General features: G+C 47.3%; 1 protein-coding gene across 4 annotated transcripts; it reads right to left on the bottom strand.

The window, feature by feature from the left end:
* Positions 1-508: 508 nt before the first annotated feature.
* Positions 509-26858, bottom strand: sirt5 (sirtuin 5). 4 transcript variants are annotated; one of them, XM_078426801.1, is made up of 9 exons: positions 26666-26858; positions 23485-23581; positions 15307-15440; positions 10525-10750; positions 7924-8011; positions 5959-6012; positions 3722-3845; positions 1508-1623; positions 509-878 (listed from the first exon to the last, which is right to left on the bottom strand). In XM_078426801.1, the coding sequence occupies exons 2-9, from the start codon at positions 23516-23518 to the stop codon at positions 803-805; spliced, it is 852 nt and encodes a 283-aa protein (XP_078282927.1). In that variant the 5' UTR covers positions 23519-23581; positions 26666-26858; the 3' UTR covers positions 509-802. The 4 variants fall into 4 exon arrangements, with proteins under 4 accessions (XP_078282927.1, XP_078282899.1, XP_078282908.1 ...); XM_078426773.1 differs by having other exon boundaries at positions 23485-23614; positions 26635-26852; XM_078426782.1 differs by having other exon boundaries at positions 23485-23614; positions 26666-26852.
* Between the last annotated feature and the right edge of the window lie 806 nt (positions 26859-27664).

Raw genomic sequence — 27664 nt, 5'->3', positions numbered from 1 at the left:
CAGCAGTAGAGTTGCTGCCTTACAGCGCCAGAGACCCGGATTCAATCCTGACTAAAGGTGCTGCCTGTACGGAGTTTGTACGTTCTCCCCGTCTCACTTACTCTGGGTCTTCCGGTTTTCTCCCACACTCCAAAGACATACAGGTTTATAGGTTAATTGGCTTGGTATAAATGTAAATTGTCCCTAGTGTGTATAGGATAGTGTTAGTGTACAGGGTTCACTGGTCGGCACGGGCTCGGTGGACCTGTTTTCACACTGTATCTCTAAACTTTAAACTGGTATGTAGGTTAATTGGCTGGGTAAATGTAAAAATTGTCCCTAGTGGGTGTAGGATAAGTGTTAATGTGCAGGGATCGCCGGGCGGCACGGACTTGGTGGGCCGAAAAGGCCTGTTTCCGGCTGTATATATATGATATGATAACCTTTGATGCCCCATCTCCCCCGGTGGTGTACTTTTAAGGTAAAACTTTTAATTTTGCTTGCAAGAAAGACAAAACAGGACTGCCTACCGTTGTTTTATTGTGGAGAAATTTGCTAATCTATACAATACAATGATACTGGCAGTACTAATCCTCTGAGAGGAGTAATCAGAAACAACCTTATATATCCAAGAGAACAAAACAGTTAAGAATCTTGTCTTTAATCATTTTATCACTTAAAATATTTAGTTGTCGGTGTCACCGGGCGCTGCCAGTTAATCAGTGGCACTCCTTGTTCATTATTGAAAAACACCACAATTTGTTAAAGTGCTTCGTTTGACCAAAGAATTGTTCATTTCCTTGCGAATGTCGGTGTCGTGGCCTTAAAAAATAACTTCACTCTCATGACGAGCCAGCGCCGGTGGAAGTGTGATTCCGCATGGGCCGCTAAAATAAAATCTGCAACAAAACAACAATCAAATAATAATCACAGGATCAGAGCGGAGTCTATTGACACCACCGTCTACACCTCACGCTGCCTCGGCAAGGCCAGCTGCATAATCAAGGACCAGTCTCACCCCGGCCACTCCCTCTTCTCCCCTCTCCCATCGGGCAAGAGGTACAGAAGTTTGAAAAACGCACACCTCCAGATTCAGGGACAGTTTCTTCCCAGCTGTTATCAGGCAACTGAACCACCCTACCAACAACTAGAGGGCAGTCCTGGCCTCCCACCTACCTTTGGTAGACCTCAGAACTTTCTTTATTCAGACTTTATCTTGCACTAAATGTTATGCCCTTTACCTTGTATCTGCACAGTGTGGGTAGATGATGGTAATCATGTAGTCTTTGACTGGGTAGCATGCAACAAAAAGCCTTTCACTGAACCTCAGTATGCATGACAACAGTGTTGGTGGAACAAGAGGGGTCGCCTGTCCGTTGAGTTTTACCTGCAATTATCACTTACTTGCTTTCAGCCAACGGTCGTCCTTGCTCCTGCTCTCCGACCTTTACTGACTGACTGCTAGCGTCCCTTTGGCGCTCTTTATAAACAGACTTTTTACCTGCAAGTATCACTTACGTGCACTTACCTGAATTGTGTGGTGGCATTCGTGGTCTGAGTGTTGAACTCTGCAACTGGGACACCCCTCGCCGCCACCTGGGGGGCAAACAATGCAGCCGGGTAGACTATCGACGATGTCCCAACCTGAGAGAACAGGTCCAAAACACATGTAAGATCCCGGTCACCAAACACTATTCCCACACTGACCTCTCTGTCCTGGGAAGGCTCCATTGTCAGAGTGAGGTCAAACGTAAATTAGAGGAACAGCATCTCAAATATCGCTTGGGCTGCTTACAACCCAGCGGTATGAATAATGACTTCTACAACTTCAAGTCACCCTTGCATCGCCTCTCTTTCCGTCCCTCTCCCACCCTAGTCGTTATTGTCGTACTGTTGAGCTCCGCTGACTGTATAAGTCGTTATCGCCTGTACCACAGCCAACAATGGACCATTGTGGGCTCCACAGTTCCTTGATCATCCTTGCTTTCTGTATATCTTCCATTCATTTGCCCTAAGTACCATCCATATCTCTCGTTCCCCCTTCCCCTGACCTTTAGTCTGAAGAAAGGTCTTGACCCGAAATGTCACCTATTCCCTTTCTCCTGCCTGACCCGCTGAGTTACTCCACCTTTCTGTGTCTGTATTTATGGCAGTCGACAGCTTTACCTATCTGGGTAGTACACTCTCGTGAATGCTGAACATTGACGCTGAGGTCAACAACAGGATTGCCAAGGCCCAGCGCTGCCTTTGGGCGACTCCGTGGGAATGTTTGGGAGCGGAGAGGACTCAGCCTTACCACCAAGCTGAATGTCTACCGTGCAGTGGTACTCACCACTCTTCTCTATGCCAGTGAGACCTGGACTGTCGACAGCAGACATGCCAAACAGCTCAACCACTTTCACTTGAGCTGCCTACGCAGACTCCTTCACATCAGGTGGCAGGACAAAATTCCCGACACAGAGGTCTTGGAACGGGACGGAATCCCCAGCGTCCACACCCTCCTACGGAAAGCCCAAGCCAGATGGGCAGGCCATGTCGTCAGAATGCCCGAGAGTCGACTGCCAAAACAGCTTCTGTATGGAGAACTGTGGCAGGGCAAGCGCTCAGTAGGAGGACAGAAGAAACGGTTTAAGGACTGCCTCAAAGTGTCCCTCAAAGACGTGGACATCAACCTCAGCACTTGGGAGTCTCTTGCTCTGGACCGTCCAACCTGGCGTAGCAAGCTCACCACAGGAGCCCGTGCAGCAGAGGCCCAGAGGAAACGCACCGCGCGCAAGGCCCAGGCTACCTCCACTTCCACTGCAGCACCCATCCGCTTGTGTCCTACGTGTGGGCGTGCCTTCCGGGCCCGGATTGGCCTCACCAGTCACTTCCGGACCCACAGTCACCAATCCCCCAACTGAAAGTGAAGTCATGGTCATCTTCGAACCCGAAGGACGAACAACAACATTTATGGAAGCATTCACCCTCACTGAACATTGAACTAAAACCTAAAGTACAATTAGTGCGTAAAGTCCACTTGAACGCCCAGGAACGAAGAAGGTTGCAAAAAGTGGTGGGCACTGCCCATTCAATCACAGGTTCTGATCTCCCCATCGTCGAAGGGATCTACAGGAGTCGCTGCCTCAAAAAGGCAGCCAGCATCATCAGAGACCCACACCACCCTGGCCACGCTCTCATCCCACTCCTGCCATCGGGAAGAAGGTACAGGAGCCTGAAAACCGTAATTTCCAGGTTCAGGAACAGCTTCTACCCTACAGCCATGATTTGTACCAGCATCTGCAGTTATCTTCTTATATACACAAACACATGTGTGCACATTCATGTATTCACATATATTTATGTATGTATCTGTGTATGTACAGGTGCTGCTCAGCTTACGATGGATGGAGTTCTGTTCCGAGAAACTCATCGCAAACCAAAAATATTGTAAGTCGAAATGCATTTAATGCATGCGATCACGTGGCCGGAAGTGAGCTGCTGCTCGCTAAGGGGTCGTTTGCACCATCGCAAAGTCAAAATATCGCATGTCGAAGCTTCGTAAGCCGGGGAACATCTGTATATGCATATATACGTGACATCTTTCCTATAAGATGGTGCCCAGAAACTAAACACAATCTACTCTAAATGTGGCCTCACCAACGTCTTATATAACTGCAATATAATCCCCCCAACTTCCATAGTCATCACATTCCCAAAACCTTCCTTTGATTGATGCACTGTAAGAAAGATATCTACTTGCCAAAAGACAAAGGTCACAAATCTCTAGCTCCTTGTTCACTTCCACCAGGATGTCGGAATCGAGAATCTCTCCAAACCAGACCACGTGGGGGCGAAGCAGACCATTACACCCCGACTCTTTACACCTGAGGAAGAGGAAAGAACAACGCTGGGAACTCGAGGACTGAAGGGAAACGAAGTTCTACGTCCTCTTGCGTTGATGAACATGACTACCCAGCACATGGGGCGGCACGGTGGCGCAGCGGTAGAGTGCCAGAGACCCGGGTTGGATCCTGACCACGGGTGCTGTCTGTACGGAGTTTGTACCAAAGATAATAGAGCAGAGCAAGATAGACCACTCGACCCTAAAACCGTAGTATGTCATGGCGCCATTTTAGTAGGCAGAAACATTTAAAAAGAAACATAACAAAAATCTGTGAATTGATAGATGAGATATATTCTGCATGTTTATGGTATCACCACACATACTGTTCCCCCAAAACACTGATTACACTGCGAGAGGCATAACGAACTTTGCGTACTACACTTCAGTATAAGCGATTTTGACAGAGTGGTTCATCTTGCTCCTCTAGTATCTTTGGTTTGTACATTCTTCGCGTGACCTACGTGGGTTTTCTCCGAGATCTTTGGTTTCCTCCCACACTCTAAAGACACACTGGGTCGACTGGGCTTGTATTCACTGGAATTTAGAAGGATGAGGGGGTATCTTATCGAAACAAATAAAATTGTTAAAGGATTGGACAGGCTAGATGTAGGAAAAATGTTCCTGATGTTGGAGGAGTCCAGAACCAGGGGTCACAGTTTAAGAATAAGGGGTCGGCCATTTAGGACTGAGATGAGGATCATTTTTTCACGCAAAGAGTTGTGAATTCTCTGCCACAGAAGGCAGTGGAGGCCAATTCACTGGATGTTTTCAAGAGAGTTGGATTTAACTCTTAAGGCAAAAGGAATCAAGGGATATGGGGAAAAAGCAAGAATGGAGTACTGCTAGATGATCAGTCATGATCATATTGAATGGCGGTGCTGGCTTGAAGGGCCGAATGGCCTACACCTGCACCTATTGTCTATGGGAAACACAAAATGCTAGAGTAACTCAGTGGGACAGGCAGCATCTCTGGAGAGACCCTATTTTTGTATGTACAGGTTTGGCTTTGTATAAAAGTAAATTGTCCCGAGTGTGTGTAGGATAGTGTCAATGTGCGGGGATCACTGGTGGAGACTCAGTGGGCCGCAGGGCCTATTTCCACACTGTATCTCTAAGCTAAAAGACTAAACTAAATAACAGCAGGAAAGTGCAGGATAAGGGCAGAATCCTCATCCAATCTTATATCATACAACAGTCCAGCATCCATCCCACTTTACAAACATAGAAAAATAGGTGCAGGAGTAGGACATTCAGCCCTTCGAGCCAGCACCACCATACAATATGATTATGGCTGATCATCTAAAATCGTTCCTGCTTTCTCCCCCATGTCCCTTGATTCCGTTAGCCCTGAGAGCTAAGTCTAACTCTCTCTTGAAAACATCCAGTGAATCGGCCTCCACTGCCTTCTGTGGCAGAGAATTCCACAGATTCACAACTCTCTGGGTGAAAAAAATGTTTCCTCATCTCAGTCCTAAATGGCCTCCCCCTTATTCTTGAACCGTGACCCCTGGTTCTGGACTCCCCCCAACATTGGGAACATTTTTCCTGCATCGAGCCTTTCCAATCCTTTAAGAATTTTATATGTTTCTATAAGATCCCCTCTCATCCTTCTAAATTCCAGTGAATACAAGCCCAGTCGACTCATTCTTTCATCATATGTCTTGAACTTTGACTTTGAGTTACTTTCTTGTGCATTTACAGTATATTCCAACAGGAGAGTCTAACACCAGAGGGCAGAGCCTCAGAATAAAAGGACGTACCTTTAGAAAAGAGACGAGGGTGGTGAATCTGTGGAATTCATTGCCTCGGATGGCTGTGGAGACCGAGTTAATGGGCTTTTAAGGAGGATTCTTGATTAGTTGCGGGTTGTCAGGGATTATGGGCGAAGGCAGCAGAATGGGGTTGAGGGGGAAAGATGGATGGGATTAGACGTGATGGGCCAAATGGCCTAATTCTTTTCGTGTGTGGGCAGCAGGGCCTGTTCTTGTGCTGTGCTATTCTACGCACCAACTCTTTGACAACAATATAGAGTTGTGGGTTCAGCTCCACAAGTGATCCATGGTCACTCGACACCAAGACACAGAAATTTGTACCTGGGAAGATTCTCCACTGGGATTCTGGCGTCTTTTGTGTCGGGATCTGGTGCCCTTGAAAGAAGAGAGAATAAAAGATTGATTTACATGCATTTACGGCAACATTTTCCACGTATATCGAAATATCGAAATATTGTAATTTCCGCTGCTCGATCTGCTTCTTGTCAATTTACAACATTTAGTTTATTGTCAGGTGCTTTTGTTGCGTGCTAACCAGTCAGCAGAAAGATTACATGATAGCTGTGTTCGTGTTGTCATTTGTGAACGGAGCACCAAGGCACCAATCCTTGTATGTGCACATACTTGGCCAATAAACTTTTCATTCATTCATAACAATCGAGCCGTAGTGTACAGATATATGATAAAAGGAATAACAAAGTGCAGTACAGTCCGATCAAAGGTGGTCTCCAATGGGGTAGATAGTAGCTCTGGGCCACTCTCTAGTTGGTAATAAGATGATTCAGTTGCCCGATAACAGCTGGGGGGAAAACTGTCCCCGAATCTGGAATTTAATTTATTGAGTTTATTTCTGGTAACCACAGCTTGATCTAATTTCTAAAGACAATAGGTGCAGGAGTAGGCCATTCGGCCCTTCGAGCCAGCACCACCATTCAATGTGATCATGGCTGATCATTTTCAATCAGTACCCCGTTCCTGCCTTCTCCCCATACCCCCTGACTCCGCTATCCTTAAGAGCTTTATCTAGCTCTCTATTGAATGCATTCAGAGACTTGGCCTCCATTGCCTTCTGAGGCAGAGAATTCCACAGATTTACAACTCTCTGGGTAAAAACGTTTTTCCTCATCTCCGTTCTAAATGGTCTACCCCTTATTCTTAAACTGTGGCCCCTGGTTCTGTACACCCCCAACATTGGGAACATGTTTTCTGCCTCTAACGTGTCCAACCCATTAATAATCTTATATGTTTCGATAAGATCCCCTCTCATCCTTCTAAATTCCAGTGTATACAAGCCTAGCCGCTCCAGTCCTTCAACATACGACAGTCCCGTGAGAGAACTGTTCATGAAATGTTTCATCCAACCCAGACCTTGCTTTAAAATCATCTCAACACATCTACGAAGCTGTTTAGACACAAAATGCTGGACGAGACCTGTAACGTCACCCAGTCCTTCTCTCCAGAGATGCTGCCTGACCCGCAGCGTTACTCCACCATTTTGTGTCCACCATCGATTTTAACCAGCATCTGCAGTTTTTATCCTATACATATTTAGCTGTTTATTTATTTAGTCACACATTTATCAATTTATTTATTTTACACACAGAGCGTGGCGTGTACCTGGAACATGATACCTGGGGTGTTGGTTGAAACAGGTACGTTAGTGGCATTTAAAAGACTTTTGGATGGGCACATGGATATGCAGAGATGTGGGTTATGTGCAGGTAGATAAGAGTTGGTCTTGGCATCATGTACGGCACAGACATTGTGCGTCGAAGGGCCTGTTCAAAACATCGAAAATAGGAGCAGGAGGCGGCCATTTGGCCCTTCGAGCCAGCACCGCCATTCATTGTGATCATGGCTGATCATCCACAATCAGTAACCCGTGCCTGCCTTCTCCCCTATCCCTTGATTCCGCTAGCCCCTAGAACTCTATCTAACTCTCTTTTAAATTCATCCGGTGAATTGGCCTCCACTGCCCTCTGTGGCAGGGAATTCCACAAATTCGCAACTCTCTGGGTGAGAAAAGTTTTTTCTCACCTCAGTTTTAAACGGCCTCCCCTTTATTCTTAGACTGTGGCCCCTGGTTCTGGACTCGCCCAACATTAGACTCCTGCATCAAGCTTGTCCAGTCCTCATAAGCTTGTCCAGTCCTCATAATTTTGTATGTGTGTTCTTGTGCTGTACCGTTCTCTGTCCAACACATACCAGAACATGCCCCAGAACTGTTTTCATTATACCAGATAGACACCGTATGCATCACAAATATGAGATTTATGAAGTCATTACCCTTTTCCAGCTAACGCCGAACATATTGGACTCTTGTAGTTCTCCGCGACATTTTTACAGCTTGTGCAACGTGTTTTGAATAAACTGCCTAAAAGAACAAAATTATACCGATTAAAACATAACACAAATGTTAACTAATAAACTAATGATAGACTCAATAAGAAATGAAAGAATAAATAATGTTAAAAAATTCACGTCAAAGTGTCGTACAGCATGGGGTTGAGAGTGAAAACCCGATCAGCCATGATCAAATGATGGAGTGGACTGGATGGGCTGAATGGCCTAATTCTGCTCCTATATCATATGGTCACAGGCTCCTTTGATCCATGCCCATCAAGATGCCAACCTAAGCTAGTCACATTTGCCCATGTTTGGCCCATCTATATACTAAAACTCTCGTTTGTTTGTTTGTTTGTTCCTGAACTACACACAAAGCAGTACACGATAGCGCGACAATTTTAGGCCCACCTTACTGACCGTCGTCCCTTTGGTGCTAATGGATGAAGTTTCAATGAAATCAGTGTTATAGGGAAGGGGCGGGGAGAGGAGGGGAGAGGGCAGGAGAGGGTGCTGCACCAATGCAGGAGAGGTTTGGGCCCAACGGGTCCACTTGGTCTAGTATTCTACTAAACCTTAGGTGGACACAAAATGCTGGAGTAACTCAGCGGGTCAGGCAGCATCTCTGGAGAGAAGGAATGGGCGACATTTCGGGTCGAGACCCTTCTTCAGACCGATGTCAGGGGAGTGAGCGGCACAAAGATAGCATGTAGTCGGAGACAGTAAGACTGGTGGGAGAACTGGGAATGGGGAGTGGATGGAGGGAGAGGGAAAGCAAGGGCTACTTGAAGTTAGAGAAGTCAGTGTTCATACCGCTGGGGTGTAAGCTGCCGAAGCGAAATATGAGGTGCTGTTCCTCCAATTTGCACTGGGCCTCACTGTGAGAATGGAGGAGGCCCAGGACAGATTGGGAATGGGAGGGGGAGTTAGTGCTGAGCAACCGGGAGATCAGGTAGGTTAAGGCGGACTGAGCGGAGGTGTTCAGCGAAACGATCGCCGAGCCTGCACTTGGTCTCGCCGATATACGGGAGTTGACCTTCTAACCCTTCCCTATCCATGTGCCTCTCTAAATGTTGTTATAGTACCTGCCTCAACTAGCTCCTCTGGCAGCTCGTTCCATATACCCACCACCCTCTGAGTGAAGAGGTTGTCTATGAGGTTTGTATTAAACTTTTCCCTTCTCACTGTGTTTTTTTATTCTCTTACCCTGGATAAACGACTCTATACGTATCCCTCTCTCTCTCTCTCCATCTTCCCTGTGGCTATCAAGCTGTATGACTCCTCCCCCTTCTGTCACAGGATAGAACGAGATTCACTCCTCTCCAATCCTTTCCATTCGTCACTTTAATTTCAAGATTTATGTATTTTGTTTTTTTATGACTGTTGGCTGTAAAGTTCTATCGTATCGTATCCCTCTCCCCCTATCCCCCGGCTTGGTGTAAATGTAAAAATTGTCCCTCGTGTGTGTAGGATAGTGTTAGCGTGCGGGGATCGCTGGTCGGTGATACTCGGTGGGCCGAAGGGCCTGTATCTCTAAAACTAAATGTGAGGAAAGATAGAAAAACCATACCAGGAATAAACTTACAGCACATACAAATAATTAGTGATTGTTCCAACAGTGAAGATTTTTTTTTTTTAGGGGATAACCTGCTTGTTTAAATTTGATTTATCAATAGTGAGTCCTGTAATAGCAAATAAGGAGCAGAATTAGGCCATTCGGCCCATCAAGTCTACTCTGCCATTCAATCATGGCTGATCTATCTCTCCCTTCTAACCCCATTCTCCTGCCCTCCCCATAACCCCCTGACACCTGTACTAATCAAGAATCTATCTATCTCTGCCTTAAATATATCCACTGACTTGGCCTCCACAGCCACCTGTGGCAATGAATTCCACAGATTCACCACCCTCTGACTGAAGAAATACCTTCTCATCTCTTTCATGGAGTCAGTTTCAGTTTAGTTTATTGTCACGTGTACCGAGGTACAGTGAAAAGCTTTTGTTGCGTGCTAACCAGTCAGCGGAAAGACAATACACAAGTACAATGAGCCATTCGCAGTATACAGATACATGACATGGGGTGTGTTGTAGAGCAGAGGGATCTGGGAGTTGCAGGTACATTGTTCCTCAAAAGTGGTGTAGGTTAAATAACTGCAGATGCTGGTACAAATCAAAGGTATTTATTCACAAAATGCTGGAGTAACTCAGCGGGTCGGGCAGCATCTCAGGAGAGAAGGAATGGGTGACGTTTCGGGTCGAGACCCTTCTTCAGTCTGATGAAGGGTCTCGACCCGAAACGTCACCCATTCCTTCTCTCCTGAGATGCTGCCTGACCTGCTGAGTTACTCCAGCATTTTGTGGCAAGAGAATAATGTTTGGTGCCTTCTGTGGCAAAGAATTCCACGAAGCGTTAACAGGGTCATCGACCCCATTATCAAAGCAATCAAATCCACACTCCTCTCCACACGGACATAACAAGCTGAGCGCCCAGTCAAGCGGCCATGCCTACAATCGCGGCTTTGAGAATACAAAGAGGTCACGTACCGTGAATCTCATAAATATCTTTAGATCCGGCCCTTTTGTGCAGCTCGTCGATGTTCTGCGTGATCACCACCACCTTGCGGCCTTGCTTGCTGAGCCTGGCCTCGCAGTCGGCAATCGCCACGTGTGCGGGGTTCGGCTGCTTGCTCAGCATCAGCTCGCGCCGGTAGTGATAGAATTCCCAAACCCGGGAAGGATTCCGTGAAAACGCTTCTGGGGTCGCCAGATCCTGTTCATGGAAGAAGGGAGGGGCAGAGGCAAAATGTACCTCATTTAGACAATAGAAAATAGACAATAGGTGCAGGAGGCGGCCATTCGGCCCTTCGCGCCAGCACCGCCATTCAATGTGATCATGGCTGATCATCCACAATCAGTACCCCGTTCCTGCCTTCTCCCCGTATCCCTTGACTCCACTATCATTAAGAGCTCTATCTAGCTCTCTCTTGAAAGCATCCAGAGAATTGGCCTCCACTGCCTTCTGACACAGAGAATTCCACAGATTCACAACTCTCTGGGTGAAAAAGTTTTTCCTCGTCTCCGTTCTAAACGGCCTACCCCTTATTCTTAAACTGTGACCCCTGGTTCTGGACTCCCCCAACATCGGGAACACGTTTCCTGCCTCTAGCGTGTCCAATCCCTGAATAATCTTATATGTTTCAATAAGATCCCCTCTCATCTTTCTAAATTCCAGTGTATACAAGCCCAGTCGCTCATTTAGACCGCATTTAGAGTATTGTGCGTTCAGTTCCGGACTGAACCATGTTATAGGAAGGATGTCATCAAGCTGGAAAAGATGCAGAGAAGATTTGCGAGGATGTTGTCAGGTCTGAGCTATAGGGAGAGATTGAGCAGGCTGGGACTCTATTCCTTGGAGCGCAGGAGGATGAGGGGTGATCTTATAGAGGTGTACAAAATCATGAGAGGAATAGATCGGGTAGATGCACAGAGTCTCTTGCCCAGAGTAGGTGAATCGAGGACCAGAGGACATGGGATTAAGGTGAAGGGGAAAAGATTTAATAGGAATCCAAAGGTAACTTCTTCACACAAAGGGTGGTGGGTGTATGGAACAAGCAATATGAAGCTGAAGGAAGGAATGTAGGTAGAGAAGGAGGAGAGAAATAGGTGCCAGTCCAAGTTGGGCAAATAATTCAGATCATCCAGATAATCCTATAACACGGCTTGTACTCGCTGGAATTCAGCTTGTACTCGCTGGAATTTAGAAGATTGAGGGGGGATCTTATAGAAACTTACAAAATTCTTAAGGGTTTGGACAGGCTAGATGCAGGAAGATTGTTCCTGATGTTGGGGAAGTCCAGAACAAGGGGTCACAGTTTAAGGATAAGGGGGAAGTCTTTTAGGACCGAGATGAGAATGGTTTTTTTTCACACAGAGTGGTGAATCTGTGGAATTCTCTGCCACAGAAGGTAGTTGAGGCCAGTTCATTGGCTATATTTAAGAGGTAGTTAGATGTGGCCCTTGTGGCTAAAGGGATCAGGGGGTATGGAGAGAAGGCAGGTACGGATACTGAGTTGGATGATCAGCCATGATCATATTGAATGGCGGTGCAGGATCGAAGGGCCGAATGGCCTACTCCTGCACCTATTTTCTATGTTTCTAACACCACAATGTACCATGAGACAAAATGGTAAAAATGCAGCATTGGTAGACATTTCTTAGTGTTTTATAACAGCACGTACTTTAAAATAAAATATTGCTGGCATTAAAAATCTGCCATCAGTGCCTAATCTGATTATTAGTAATAACATTTGCAAGCACTTTATTATCTGATTATTATTATTATCTGATAAGTAATAATAATAAAATTTAGATTTCATGAGCAAGGCTATTAGCTAATGTTTAGTTTAGAGATACAGCGCCCACTGGCGTATGCAAACCGGTACACTAGCACTATCGGACACACACTAGGGACAATTTACAATCTTTACCAAAGCCAATTAACCTACAAACCTGTATGTCGTTGGAGTGTGGGAGGAAACTGGACGCCCGGGGAAAACCCACGCAGGTCACGGGGATAACGTACAAACTCCGTATAAGCAGTGCCGGTGGTCGGGATCGAACCCACATCTTTGGCACTGTAGGGCAGCATCACTACTGTTATGAGATGGTGCCGCTCCACAGCAACCCTCACCCTTCTATACCTGGATTGCAAATCACTTCTTACAAGTGTAAGAACCATGTTGTTAAAATGTACCATGTTGTTGAAATGTGCGTTCTGCAGTATAGATTACTTAATACAACATAAAACACTTCTTATCGGGATATCAACAAGTGTGAAGGATTACAGATTGTTGACCTAGACGATAATCGGATGTATAGAAGTTTCCTCAGTTTAGTTTAATTTAGCAAATTTGCAGATGATACAAAGCTGGGTGGTAGTGTGAACTGTGAGGAAGATGCTATGAGGTTGCAGGGTGACTTGGACAGGTTGTGTGAGTGGGCGGATGCATGGCAGATGCAGTTTAATGTGGATAAGTGTGAGGTTATCCACTTTGGTGGTAAGAATAGGAAGGCAGATTATTATCTGAATGGTGTCAAGTTAGGAAAAGGGGACGTACTTCAAGATCTGGGTGTCCAAGTGCATCAGTCACTGAAAGGAAGCAAGCAGGTACAGCAGGCAGTGAAGAAAGCCAATGGAATGTTGGCCTTCATAACAAGAGGAGTAGAGTACAGGAGCAAATAGGTCCTTCTACAGTTGTACAGGGCCCTAGTGAGACCGCACCTGGAGTACTGTGTGTAGTTTTGGTCTCCAGATTTGAGGAAGGATATTCTTGCTATTGAGGGCGTGCAGCATAGGTTTACTAGGTTAATTCCCGGAATGGAGGGACTGTCATATGTTGAAAGACTGGAGCGACTAGGCTTGTATACACTGGAATTTAGACGGATGAGAGGGGATCTTATCGAAACATATAAGATTATTAAGGGGTTGGACACGTTAGGGGCAGGAAACATGTTCCCAATGTTGGGGGAGTCCAGAACAAGGGGCCACAGTTTAAGAATAAGGGGAAGGCCATTTAGAACAGACATGAGGAAAAACTTTTTCAGTAAGAGAGTTGTAAATCTGTGGAATTCTCTGCCTCAGAAGGCAGTGGAGGCCAGTTCTCTGAATGCTTTCAAGAGAGAGCTAGATAGAGCTCTTCGGGATAGCGGAGTCAGGGGGTATGGAGAGAAGGCAGGGACGGGGTACTGATTGAGAATGATCAGCCATGATCACATTGGTGGTTCTGGCTTGAACGGCCGAATGGCCTCCTCCTGCACCTATTGTCTATAATGTCACGTGTATCAAGGTACAGTGAAAAGCTTTTGTCGCGTGCTATCCAGTTAGCGCTAAGACTATACATAATTACAATGTACAGATACATGATAGTTCGGGTGTCAGGGGCTATGGGGAGAAAGCAGGAGAATGGGGTTTGGAGGGAGAGATAGATCAGCCATGATTGAATGGCGGAGTAGAATTGATGGGCCGAATGGCCTAATTCTTCTCCTATCACTTATGACCTTATGAATAACGTGAATAAGGTTTTGTGCAAAATAAAGTCCAATTAAAGATAGTCCGAGGGTCACCAATGAGGTAGATAGTAGGAAAAAACTGCAGATGCTGGTTAAAATCAAAGGTAGACATAAAATGCTGGAGTAACTCAGCGGGACAGGCAGCATCTCGGGAGAGAAGGAATGGGTGACGTTTCGGGTCGAGACCCTTCTTCAGACTGATGACAGGGGAGGGGGCGGGACAAAGATAAAATGTAGTCGGAGACAGGAAGACTAGTGGGAGAACTGGGACGGGGGAAGGGGATAGAGAGGGAAAGCAGAGACTATCTGAAGTTGGAGAAGTCAATGTTCATACCGCTGGGGTGTAAACTACCCAAGTAAAATATGAGGTGCTGTTCCTCCAATTTGCGCTGGGCCTCACTCTGACAATGGAGGAGGCCGAAGACAGAAAGGTCAGATTGGGAATGGGAGGGGGAGTTGAAGTGCTGAGCCACCGGGAGATCAGGTAGGTTAAGACGGACTGAGCGGAGGTGATAGTAGCTCCGGACTGCTCTCCAATTGTTGGTAGGATGGTTCAGTTGCCGGATAACAGCTGGGAAGAAACTGTCCCTGAATCTGGAGGTGTGTTTTCACGCTCTTTATCTCTTGCCTGATGGGAGAGGGGAGAAGACCGGGTGACCAGGGTGCGACTCATCCTTTTTTATTTCGCACCGGGGACGATTAGGTTTCCGGTCCCGACCCAAAACGTCACCCATTCCTTCTCTCCAGAGATGCTGCCTGTCCCGCTGAGTTTCTCCAGCTTTTTTCTGGCTATCTGCAGTTCCTTCCTGCATATTGGGTTTCCAGGAATGATTGGAATGATGAGTATTTGACGGCGCTGGGCCTGTACTCGCTGGAGTTTAGAAGGATGAGGGGGGACCTCAATGAAAGTTACCAAAATAATGAAAGCCCCGGATAGAGTGGATGTGGAGAGGATGTTTCCACTAGGGGAAGAGTCTAGGACTAGAGGCCATAGCCTCAGAATTAAAGGATGTACCTTTAGAAAGGCGATGAAGAAGGGTGGTGAACGTGTGGAATTCATTGCCACAGACGGCCAAGCCAATGGATATTTTTAAGGTGGAGATTGGCAGATTCTTGATTGGTACGGGTGTCAGGGGTTATGGGGAGAAGGCAGGAGAATGGGGTTGAGAGGGAAAGATAGATCAGCCATGATTGAATGGAGGAGCAGAGTTGATGGGCCGAATGGCCTATTTCTGCTCCAATGACTTATGAACATACCTGGGCTTGCCATTTCCTCCAGAAACCTCCTGCTCCACGGAAAGTGGGCACTCCGCTCTCCGCGCTGGTTCCCGCCCCTGTTAGAATTGTTATGTGCTTGGCTTTGGCGAAGATTTCCCGAAATTCTGATAAATCTAAAACAAAACGGGGCGAAAAAAATCCCACAATCAGAATACTTTAATTACTGCACAACAAAAATATGAAAGGAACATATGAAAGGATAAAGGAACACAATGATCATGCCAAGCATGCTGCCAAGTTAAACTAATCTCATCGGCCTATATGTGATGTATATCCCCCTGTTCTTCCATGTGCCTATTCAAAAGCTTTTTAAATATCACCAGTCGTATCTGCCTCCACCAACACCCTCGCAATGTGTTCCAGGCTCCCATCACCCTGTGCAATAAACTTACCCCGCACATCCATCCATCCATATATATATATATAACTCAGCAGGTCAGGCAGCATCTCCGGAGAGAAGGAATGGGCGACGTTTCGGGTCGAGACCTATCTCCAGACTGAAGAAGGGTCTCGACCCAAAACGTCGCCCATTCCTTCTCTCCCGAGATGCTGCCCGACCTGCTGAGTTACTCCAGCATTTTGTGAATAAATACCTTCGATTTGTACCAGCATCTGCAGTTATTTTCTTATATAATATATATATATATATCTATATATATCTATATCTATATATATATCTTATATATATATATATATATAGATCGGTGGAATTCTCTGCCTCAAAAGGCAGTGGAGGCAAATTCTCTGAATGCATTCAAGAGAGCGCTAGATAGAGCTCTTAAGGATAGTGGAGTCAGGGGAGAAGGCAGGAACGGGGTACTGATTGAGAATGATCAGCCATGATCACATTGAATGTCGGTGCTGGCTCGAAGGGCCGAATGGCCTCCTCCTGCACCTATTGTCTATATCTGTATATCTATCTATATCTATAGATATACACATGCATAAATACAAGATGAGAGCTTTAATAATATGTATGTTGTTCCCGAAATACAGCCAATAGCACAACAATTTTAGGCCCACTTTACTCACCATTGGCCTGTGGTGTGCAGTAGCAAGTTTCGTTCAAATTGTTGCACTATTTTAAAAGTTATTCACTTTATAAACTTTATACTATGAATGGGCCCGGCAGCCGCACCCGTTGATCTAACACTTGCGTGTTCACCTCACATCACAACAGTAAGATGGCTGCTGGATCCGCGCGTGCGCAGTTGTGCGAGGGTTGCCGGGGAGGATCGGCACCGGGTCCCGAAGTGCCCCGCACCTGACCTTCCTCCCATGGTGCAGCGCGGTGGCAGAGGGCCAAAGAAGAGGGCCGTTGGCGGGACGAATGTGCGGCAGCGCCTTGCGGCCGCTCTCCTTCTACTGGCCGCTGCGATGGCCGCCCGGGGCCAGGGTGAGTGGCTCCCTCTCCCCATTCCTCTCCCCCCACCTCACCGCCTCCCGGTCCACACTGCCTGGTGGGTGGAGGCCGCAACCGACCGCCACACAGCCCGCTCCGCCTGCTGCTCAGTTACTAAAGAACCTTTAGTAACAAAGGGACCCAAAGGGTCCAAGGGTCATCTAGTCCCCATTAAATTTACCCCCTCTCACCCTATAGCTATACCCTTTAGTGTTGGACCTGTCTACCCTGGAGAAAAGGTTCTGACTGTCTCCCTATTTCCGCCTCTCATAATTTTATATACTTGCAGATATCAAAAACCCAAAAATGGGAGAACACTGCAATTATGTTAGGAAACAATACTGATTTACGAGCTTACAAAACAAAACACAGATAGATGACGTTTCAGGACGGGATCCTTCAGTCTGAAGAAGGGTCGCAACCTGAAACGTCACCTGTCCATGTTCTCCAGAGATGCTGCCTGACCCGCTGAGTTACTCCAGCACTTTGTGAAACGTCACCTATTCATAGTATAAGAAAATAACTGCAGATGCTGGTACAAATCGAAGGTATTTATTCACAAAATGTTGGAGTAACTCAGCAGGTCAGGCAGCATCTCAGGAGAGAAGGAATGGGTGACGTTTCGGATCGAGGCCCTTCTTCAGACTGATGTCAGGGGGGCGGGACAAAGGAAGGATATAGGTGGAGACAGGAAGATAGAGGGAGATCTGGGAAGGAGGAGAGGAAGAGAGGGACAGAGGAACTATCTAAAGTTGGAGAAGTCGATGTTCATACCACTGGGCTGCAAGCTGCCCAGGCGAAATACGAGGTGCTGTTCCTCCAATTTCCGGTGGGCCTCACTATGGCACTGGAGGAGGCCCATGACAGAAAGGTCAGACTGGGAATGGGAGGGGGAGTTGAAGTGCTCGGCCACCGGGAGATCAGTTTGGCCAACGCGGACCGAGCACCGGTGTTGAGCAAAGCGATCGCCGAGCCTGCGCTTGGTTTCGCCGATGTAAATAAGTTGACATCTAGAGCAGCGGATGCAGTAGATGAGGTTGGAGGAGGTGCAGATGAACCTCTGTCTCACCTGGAAAGACTGTTTGGGCCCTTGGATGGAGTTGAGGGAGGAGGTAAAGGGACAGGTGTTGCATCTCGTGCGGTTGCAGGGGAAAGTGCCCGGGGATGGGGTGGTTTGGGTAGGAAGGGACGAGTGGACCAGGGCCTATCCATGTTCTCCACAGATGCTGCCTGACCTGCTGAGTTACTCCAGCACTGTGTGAAACGTTACCTATCCATGTTCTCCAGAGATGCTGCCTAACCCGCTGAGTTACTCCAGCACTGTATCTTTTACAAAAAATCCAATACTACATTTAAATTGGGATGGTTTGGAGAAATAAAACTGAACTCAGAGGATACAACTATCCAGAAAAGGTTGAATATGTTTGCAGTGTGATAATTATGGTGGCAGAGAGAAGGCTTAGATTTCGATTCAAGACCTTGTATCAGGATTGGTACTGCAGTTGAAAAGGCAAGAGAGTCAGGATTGTTAACTGTCATATGTACCAAAGCAGAACAATGAAACTTTTAATGTAATAACAAGGAACGGTAGATACTGATTTACCAAAGAAAGACACAAAGTGCTGGAGTAACTCAGCGGGTCAGGCAGCATCTCTGGAGAACATGGATATGTGACGCTTCACAGAGTGCTGGAATAAATTTCCCCGGTGTGGGACGAATAAAGGAATATATTATTATTATTAACTCAGCGGGTCAGGCAGCATCCCTGGAGAACATGGATAGGTGACGCTTCGGGTCAGGACCCATTAGACTTTTGAGATACAGCGCGGAAACAGACCCTTCGGAGCACCAAGTCTGTGCCGACCAGCGATCACCCTGTACACAGACAGGTTCTATCCTACACACTAGGGACAATTTACATTTTTTTTTAACCAAAGTCAATTAACCTGCAGACCTGTACATCGTTGGACTGTGGGAAGAAACTGGAGCACCCAGAGAAACCCCAGGCGGTCACAGGGAAAACTCTATATTGACAACGCCCATTGTCTGGATGGAACCCGGGTCTCTGGTGCTACAAGGCAGCAACTCTACCGCTGCATCACCGTGCCACCCCTTCTTCAGACTGATTGCAAGGAGGGGCGGGGGGGGGGGGGGGGGGGGAAGAAAGCTGGAAGAGAGGATCGGCAGCCCAAACGACAGTTGGTAAAAGGTAAACACAGGCGAGGGGGAGTGCCATTTTTCTAGAGTTGTTAGAAAAGTGAGTTGACCTTTACATCAAATGTTATTGAAACATGCTTCAAGAGCACAGGTTACCAAACACCATGGAATGAAAGCTATCTGGGCACAAACAAATATCAAAGATTACACTGCCTTGACAGGGAATATTAACAAACTCATTAACTCCTTTTCTCTCCCTATATGAGATCCACAGAGAAGATATATCAAAATGGCACCAATGATAAAGGATTTCAGTCAAATAAACTCATTGCAAGCGCGCGTTCACGCTTTCTTATCTGAATCCTGACCCCCTGATTTTCCCTAACCAACCTATTTGAATAAGAATATGGAACATAGAAAAATACTACTCAGCCCACAATATCCATGCCGAATATGATGTTAAGATAAGCTAAACCCATCTGCCTATACACACGCTCCTCGACTTACGATGGGGTTACGTTCCGATAAACCCATCACAAACCGAAAATATCGCAAGGCGAAAATGCATTTAACACACCTAACCTGCCAAAGCAGAGTATTACCTGAATGGTGACCGATTGGGAGAAGGGGAGATGCAACGGGACCTGGGTGTCATGGTGCACCAGTCATTGAAAGCAAGCATGCAGGTGCAGCAGGCAGTGAAGAAAGCGAATGGTATGTTGGCATTCATAGCAAGAGGATTTGAGTTTAGGAGCAGGGAGGTTCTGCTGCAGTTGTACAGGGCCTTGGTGAGACCGCACCTGGAGTATTGTGTGCAGTTTTGGTCTCCTAACCTGAGGAAAGACGTTCTTGCCTTAGAGGGAGTACAGAGAAGGTTCACCAGATTGATCCCTGGGATGGCGGGACTTACATATGAGGAAAGACTGGATAGACTGGGCTTGTACTCGCTGGAATTTAGAAGACTGAGGGGGGATCTTATAGAAACATATAAAATTCTTAAGGGGTTGGAGAGGCTAGATGCAGGAAGATTGTTCCCGATGTTGGGGGAGTCCAGAACCAGGGGTCACAGCTTAAGGATAAGGGGGAAGTCTTTTAGGACCGAGATGAGAAAACATTTCTTCACACAGAGAGTGGTGAGTCTGTGGAATTCTCTGCCACAGAAGGTAGTTGAGGCCAGTTCATTGGCTATATTTAAGAGGGAGTTAGATGTGGCCCTTTTTGCTAAAGGGATCAGGGGGTATGGAGAGAAGGCAGGTACAGGCTACTGAGCTGAATGATCAGCCATGATCATATTGAATGGCGGTGCAGGCTCGAAGGGCCGAATGGCCTACTCCTGCACCTATTTTCTATGTTTCTGTTTCTAAACATCATAGCCACCTCGCCCACGGTTTCTACTGAATGTTTAGATTAGTTTAGTTTAGAGATACAGCGCGGAAACAGGTCCTTTCGGCTCACCGGGTTCGCGCCGACCAGCGATCCCCGCACATTAACACTACCCTTGAAAGAGTTAATGGCTATTAACTTTGCATGATGGGATGCTTGGCCATTATGCTTTTGGGGCTTCTATATTGTTGAAGGTGAAGGACTGCTAATTGCTCATAAGGATGTGTCTGGTAGCTGAAACTTACAATCCCTGGAAACCACAGGAATAATAAAATGGTAGAATGAATGAACAGGATGAGCCTGAACTTTGGGTCCTGAATAGCTGATGTTTGCAAAATTGCACCAGGCAGGATAAGACTATGCAATTCTTAAAGTCTCTAGAGTGGAACATCCTGTTATCCCTGGGAATGATGTCTGGGAAAGATGATGGACAATGCTCTTGATAAGATTAGGATGTGGTTAACTGTTGACTATTTGTGGGAGTGTGAAAACAGGACCTTCTGTGGTATAAGGGTCCTTACCTTCGACTAATGACTTATTGTGTAAAATAGTTTATGACTTTAGGGTGACAAGTATATTGTGTTCCAATACAATGTGATTGATTTGAAGGAAATGTTGTGTTAAACATTCTTGCTGCAAATGCTGCAAAAATGCTGTACCTTTGAGTGGAAGCAAGGGGAGTGCTGAGTATGGTCATACACCCTTAGCACTGATCCCCCCACTCCCGTCTGATGATAGTTTACCTTTAACTGTTTATGTTGTTGTCTGTTTTAAGAAACGAACTTTAACATCCTACACCCACTAGGGACAATTTTTACATTTACCAAGCCAATTAACCTATAAACCTGTACGTCTTTGGAGTGTGGGAGGAAATCGAAGATCTCGGAGAAAAACCACGCAGGTCACGGGGAGAACGTACAAACTCCGTGCAGGTAGCACCCATAGTCGGGATGGAACCCGGGTCTCCAGCGCTGCATTCGCTGTAAGGCGGCAACTCTACCGTGCCGAATGTGTATCGCTTTTGCACCATTGTGAGGTCAAAATATCGTAAGTCGAGGAGCATCTGTACCCATGATCCAAACGCCTCCATTCCCTGCGTATTCACGCACCTATGCAAAATGCCCCTGAGTCACCGCTGTTGCATCTGCTTCCACCACCATCCCTGGCAGAGTGCATGGACACCATTTCAGCTCTACATCATTTTAAGAAATCTTAATAATATTATTAATAGTTTGATTGTCACATGTTCTAAATGGAATAATGAAATTCTTACTTGCAGAAACACAACACATACGTGAACATACTACTCTGTAAACACCATAATAAACAACAAATTTTCACATACACACATACATATCCACTCAAATATATATATATACACACACAAACATATATATATACATATATATAACTAAAATATAAATGCATGCACATATTCCGACACATATACATACAAACAATAATAGTGTAAATACAAAAACAATAACCCCCAAGTCTATTTGGAGGTTGTAGTGTTTAGCAGCCTGATGGCTGTAGGGAAGAAGCTGTTCCTGAACCTGGACATTACAGTTTTTAGGCTCCTGTACCTTCTTCCCAATGGTAGGGGTGAGATGAGAGTGTGGCCAGGGTGGTGCGGGTCTCTGATGATGCCGGCTAAAGATCCCATCGATGATGGGGAGGTCAGTACCCGTGATGGATTGGGCTGTGTTCACTACTTTAGGTCATTCTGTTTGTTGCCAGGCTATAGAGTTGTTGAACCAGGTCGTGATCAACCAGTCAATATGCTCTCTACTTCTCCAAAGTATAATGGAGTAGAATAAAAAGACACAAAGTTCTGGAGTAACTCAGCGAGTCAAGCAACATCTGTGGAGAACATAGATAGCCAGTGTTTCGGGATGGGAACATTCTTCAGATAGAGTCCATCCGGTTAATTTAAGTGCTTGAAACTGGACGTCAACAGATGCGCAGTAGAAAACATTTTATCGATTTGGTAACAGCTCCATCCAAGACAGCAAGAAATTGTAGAGAATCATGGACGCAGCCCAGACCATCACACAAACCAACCTCCCTTCCACTGACTCAATTTACAAATCACGCTGCCTCGGCAAGGCCAGCAGCATAATCAAGGACCAGTCGAACTCCGGTCACTCCCTCTTCTCCCATCAGGCAAGAGGTACAGAAGTGTGAAAACGCACACCTCCAGATTCAGGAACAGTTTCTTCCCAGCTGTTATCAGGCAACTGAACCATCCTACCAAGAACTAGAGATCAGTCTTGAGCTACTATCTACCTCATTGGAGACCCTCGGACTATCTTTGATCAGGCTTTACTGGACTTTATCTTGCACTAAACATTATTAATGTAATTCCCTTTATCATGTATCTGTGCACTGTGAAAGGCTCAATTGTAATCATGTATTGTCTTCCCGCTGACTGGTTAGCCCGTAACAAAAAGCTTTTCACTGTACCTCGTACACATGACAATAAACGAAACCTGGCTATACAGTTACACAGCACTAATCTATAAGCTTTACAATACTTCAGCACTTGATACCCAACCGCTGTCACACCCTTTCATCTCGAAATATAAAATTTTCAAGCATCAGTTTTTACATAGAAAATAAACATAGAAACATAGAAAATAGGTGCAGGAGGCCATTTGGCTCTTCGAGCCAGCACCGCCATTCATTGTGATCATGGCTGATCATCCACAATCAGTAACCCGTGCCTGCCTTCTCCCCACATCCCTTGATTCCACCAGCCCCTAGAGCTGTATCTAACTCTCTTTTAAAAATCATACAGTGAATTGGCCTCCACTGCCTTCTGGGGCAGAGAATTCCACAAATTCACAACTCTCTGGGTGAAAAAGTTTTTTTTCATCTCAGTTTTAAAATGGCCTCCCCTTTATTCTTAGACCGTGGCCCCTGGTTCTGGACCCCCCCCAACATTGGGAACATTTTTCCGGCATCTAGCATGTCCAGTTCCTTTTATAATTTTATATGTTTCTATAAGATTCCCTCTCATCCTTCTAAACTCCAGTGAATACAAGCCCAGTCTTTCCAATTTTTCCTCATATGACAGTCCCGCCATCTCGGAGATGAACCTACGCTGCACTGCCTCAATAGCAAGGATGTCCTTCCCCAAAGTAGGAGACCAAAACTGCACACAATAAATTTTACAGACTTAATTAAACTTTCTTCACTAACGAAGCACGTACCTGAACTTTGGCGAATCATTTCAGTCTGGGCCATGAGCAGCTTGGAGGATTGCTTTAGCCAATTGCCCACCTGGGGAACAAGCTTCCTGGTAGTAAACTGAAGAAGAATCATTGCAATTATTGGCTGATTCTGGAAGAGAAATGACATTGATATTTTCTTAAAATATGCAGGAAGCTTCACGCCTGCTCCATCGTCAAAGAATAATGAAAAATGTGGATTTCACTCTGCCAATATTCACAAGAGGACGAGCTCAATTGTTGGGGCCGATTTACAACAATAACAACACTTTTAGACAATAGATGCAGGAGGAGGCCATTCAGCCCTTCGAGCAATGTGATCATGGCTGATCATTCACAATCAGTACCCGTTCCTGCCTTCTCCCCATACCCCCTGACTCCGCTATCTTTAAGAGCTCTATCTAGCTCTCTCTTGAAAGCAACATTTATACCGCACAACTCAATTGGGGGCAGCACGGTGGCGGGGCGATAGAGTTGCCGCCTTACAACGCCCCAGAGACCCGGGTTCGATCCCAGCCTCGGGTGCCTTCTGTACGGCGTGTGTACGTTCTTCACGTGACCTGCGTGGGTTTTCTCTGGTTTCCTTCTACACTCCAAAGACTTACAGGTTTGTAGGTTAATTTGGCTTTGGTAAAAATTGTAAATTGCCCCTAGCGTGTAGGATAGTGCTAGTGTACGGGGTGATCAGTGGTCGGCCTGAACTCGGTGGGCCGAAGGCCCTGTTTCCGTGCTGTATCCCTCCACTGAACTTCAACAACGACAGAGATGGATTTCACTCCGTCAAAATTCACAAGAGGAGACGCTCCATTGTTGGGGCTGATGAACAACAACAATAAGACTTTTACATTTTTTGCAGTGACTAGTGAGGTGCCGCAAGGCTCGGTGCTGAGGCATCAGCCATTCACAATATGTATTAACGGTTTAGACAAGGGAATTAAATGTGACCTCTCCAAGTTTGCGGATGACACAAAGCTGGGTGGCAGTGTGGGCTGCGAGAAGGATGCTATGAGGCTGGAGGGTGACTTGGATAGGTTGGGTGAGTGGGCAGATGCAGTGCAATGTGGATATCCACTTTGGTGGCAAGAACAGGAAGGCAGATTATTATCTGAATGGTGTCAGAATAGGAAAAGGGGGTTGCAATGGGACCTGGGTGTGCTTGCACATCAGTCACTGAAAGTAAGCATGCAGGTACAGCGGGCAGTGAAGAAATCTAATGGCATGTTGGCCTTCATCGCGAAAGGATTTAAGTTTAGGAGCAAGAAGGTCCTACTGCAGTTGTACAGGCCCCTGGTGAGACCGCACCTGGAGTACTGTGTGTAATTTTGGTCTCCTAATTGGAGGAAGGACATTATTGCTATTGAGGCAGTGCAGCATAGGTTCTCCAGGTTAATTCCCGGGATGGCAGGACTGTAATATGATGAAAGAATCGGTCAACTGGGCTTGTATTCACTGGAATTTAGGATGAGAGGGGATCTTATAGCAACATATAAAATTCCTATAAGAAAATAACTGCAGATGCTGGCACAAATCGAAGGTATTTATTCACAAAATGCTGGAGTAACTCAGCAGGTAGAGCTATTGCATCTGCTGCTCTAGATGTCAACTTATTTACATCGGCGAAACCAAGCTCAGGCTCGGCGATCGCTTTGCTCAACACCTGCGCTCGGTCCGCATTGACCAAACTGATCTCCCTGTGGCCGAGCACTTCAACTCCCCCTCCCATTCCCAGTCTGACCTTTCTGTCATGGGCCTCCTCCAGTGCCATAGTGAGGCCCACCGGAAATTGGAGGAACAGCACCTCATATTTCGCCTGGGCAGCTTGCAGCCCAGTGGTATGAACATCGACTTCTCCAACTTTAGATAGTTCCTCTGTCCCTCTCTTCCTCTCCTCCTTCCCAGATCTCCCTCTATCTTCCTGTCTCCACCTATAGCCTTCCTTTGTCCCGCTCCCCTGACATCAGTCTGAAGAAGGGTCTCGACCCGAAACGTCACCCATTCCTTCTCTCCCGAGATGCTGCCTGACCTATAAAATTCTTAAATGATTTGGGGTAGATGCAGGAACAATGTTCCCGATGTTGGGGGAGACCAGAACCAGGGGTCACAGTTTATGAATAAGGGGTAGGCCATTTAGGACTGAGATGAGAAAAAATTTCTTCACCCAGGGAGTTGTGAATCTGTGGAATTCTCTGCCACAGAAGGCAGTGGCCGATTCACTGGTTGTTTTCAAGAGAGAGTTAGATTTAGCTATTATGGCTAACAGAATCAGGGGATATGGGGGAAAAGCAGCACCAGCCATGATCATATGGAATGGCTGTGCCGGCTCGAAGGACCGAATGGTCTACTCCTGCACCTATTTTTCTGATCATCAACGCTTCACAAAAGGTACAGTCTAGGTTCAGGTTTATTATTGTCACGTGTACCGAGATACAGTGAGAAGCAGACTCGGGAGGGGAGACTGTGGACTGAGGGAGGATTAAACTCGGAGAGAATGTGCCCGGGGGGGGAACCGTTCACCGGGAGTTGGGAAGGGGGGGGGGGGGGGTCTGTGCACCGGGGCTGGGGGGGGGGGAAGTCTGTGCACCGGGGCTGGGGGGGGGGAGGTCTGTGCACCGAGGGGGGGGAGGAGTCTGTGCACCGAGGGGGGGGAGTCTGTGCACCGGGGGGGTGTGTCTGTGCACCGGGGGGGGGGGTGTCTGTGCTCCGAGGGAAGGTCTGTGCACCGGGGGGGGGGGAGTCTGTGCACCGGGGGGGGTGTGTCTGTGCACCGGGGGAGGGGGGGTGTCTGTGCTCCGGGGGGGGGGGGGGGGTGTCTGTGCACCGGGGGGGGGGGGAGTCTGTGCACCGGGGGGGGGGTGTCTGTGCACCGGGGGGGGGGGGGGGTCTGTGCACCGGGGGGGTGGTGTCTGTGCTCCGGGGGGGGGGGGGTCTGTGCACCAGGGGGGGGGTGCACCGTGCGAGGGGTGAGTGGGGAAAGACCGTGCACCGGGAGGGGGTTGTGTGTGGGGGGAGACTGCACGGTGGGGAGTTGGGGGGGGGGGACCGTACACCGGGAGAGGAGGGAAGGAAGACTGCACCGGGGGGGGGGGGGGGGGGAGGGAGTCGCCGGGCCCCGGCCTGGCTGACGGTCATCACCTTGACAGCTGACACTCCTCCCCCTCCTCACCTGCGGCCTGGAGCTGGCGACTGGTGAGGGAGCAGCGACCCGCTGAACGTCCGTCTGTGCCTCGCCGTCCCGGGGCAGCGGCTGAGGGTGAGGCGGCGCCGGCGGCGGCGGTTTGGAGACTGCAGGCGGGGGCGGGAGCGGCAGCGCCCTCTGCAGCCGCAGAGGAGTTCCTGAATCCCGCCCCGGGCGGCGTGCGACGCGGCACGTCTGTCGCCGGCACTGACGATGACGCGGCACGTCTGTCGCCGGCACTGACGGTGACGCGGCACGTCCGGCGCCGGCACTGACGCTGACTCATTGGGCAGCGTGCGACGCGGCACGTCCGGTGCCGGCACTGACGCTGACTCATTGGGCAGCGTGCGACGCGGCACGTCCGGAGCCGGCACTGACGCTGAGCGGCAGCAGAGCGGGGGCAGCAGGTCCGGCGCCGGCACGTCCCGCACGCCGCTCGCGGGAGATGCACACAGATGTGACATTGCAAACACTTAAGTACAACTACTGCTGCAACACTAATGCAACAACTATAACACTACTGCAACAACTACAACACTAATGCAACAACTACAACACTACTGCAACACTAATCCAACAACTACAACACTACTGCAACACTGATGCAACAACTACAACACTAATGCAACAACTACAACACTAATCCAACAACTACAACACTACTGCAACAACTACAACTCTAATGCAACAACTACAACACTAATGCGGCAACTACAACACTACTACGACACTACTGCAACACTAATGCAACACTAATGCAACAACTACAACACTACTGCAACACTAATGCGACAACTACAACACTAATGCAACAACTACAACACTACTGCAACACTAATGCAACAACTACAACACTAATGCGACACTAATGCAACAATTACAACACTACTGCAACACTAATGCAACAACTACAACACTACTGCAACACTAATGCAACAACTACAACACTAATGCAACACTAATGCGACAACTACAACACTACTGCAA

The sequence above is a fragment of the Rhinoraja longicauda genome, chromosome 2 (genome assembly GCF_053455715.1).
Source record: "Rhinoraja longicauda isolate Sanriku21f chromosome 2, sRhiLon1.1, whole genome shotgun sequence".
NCBI classification, from domain to species: Eukaryota; Metazoa; Chordata; class Chondrichthyes; order Rajiformes; family Arhynchobatidae; genus Rhinoraja; species Rhinoraja longicauda.
This window is presented reverse-complemented; position numbering and strand designations above follow the sequence as displayed.

Coding starts and splice junctions, on each gene's coding strand:
- sirt5 (XM_078426773.1), bottom strand. CDS start 23,596: ATGATTCTTCTTCAGTTTACTACCAGGAAGCTTGTTCCCCAGGTGGGC. Junction 15,441..23,484: donor AATGATTCGCCAAAGTTCAG/GTACGTGCTTCG, acceptor GTTTTGTTTTAG/ATTTATCAGAATTTCGGGAA. Junction 879..1,507: donor AATGCCACCACACAATTCAG/GTAAGTGCACGT, acceptor GTTTTGTTGCAG/ATTTTATTTTAGCGGCCCAT.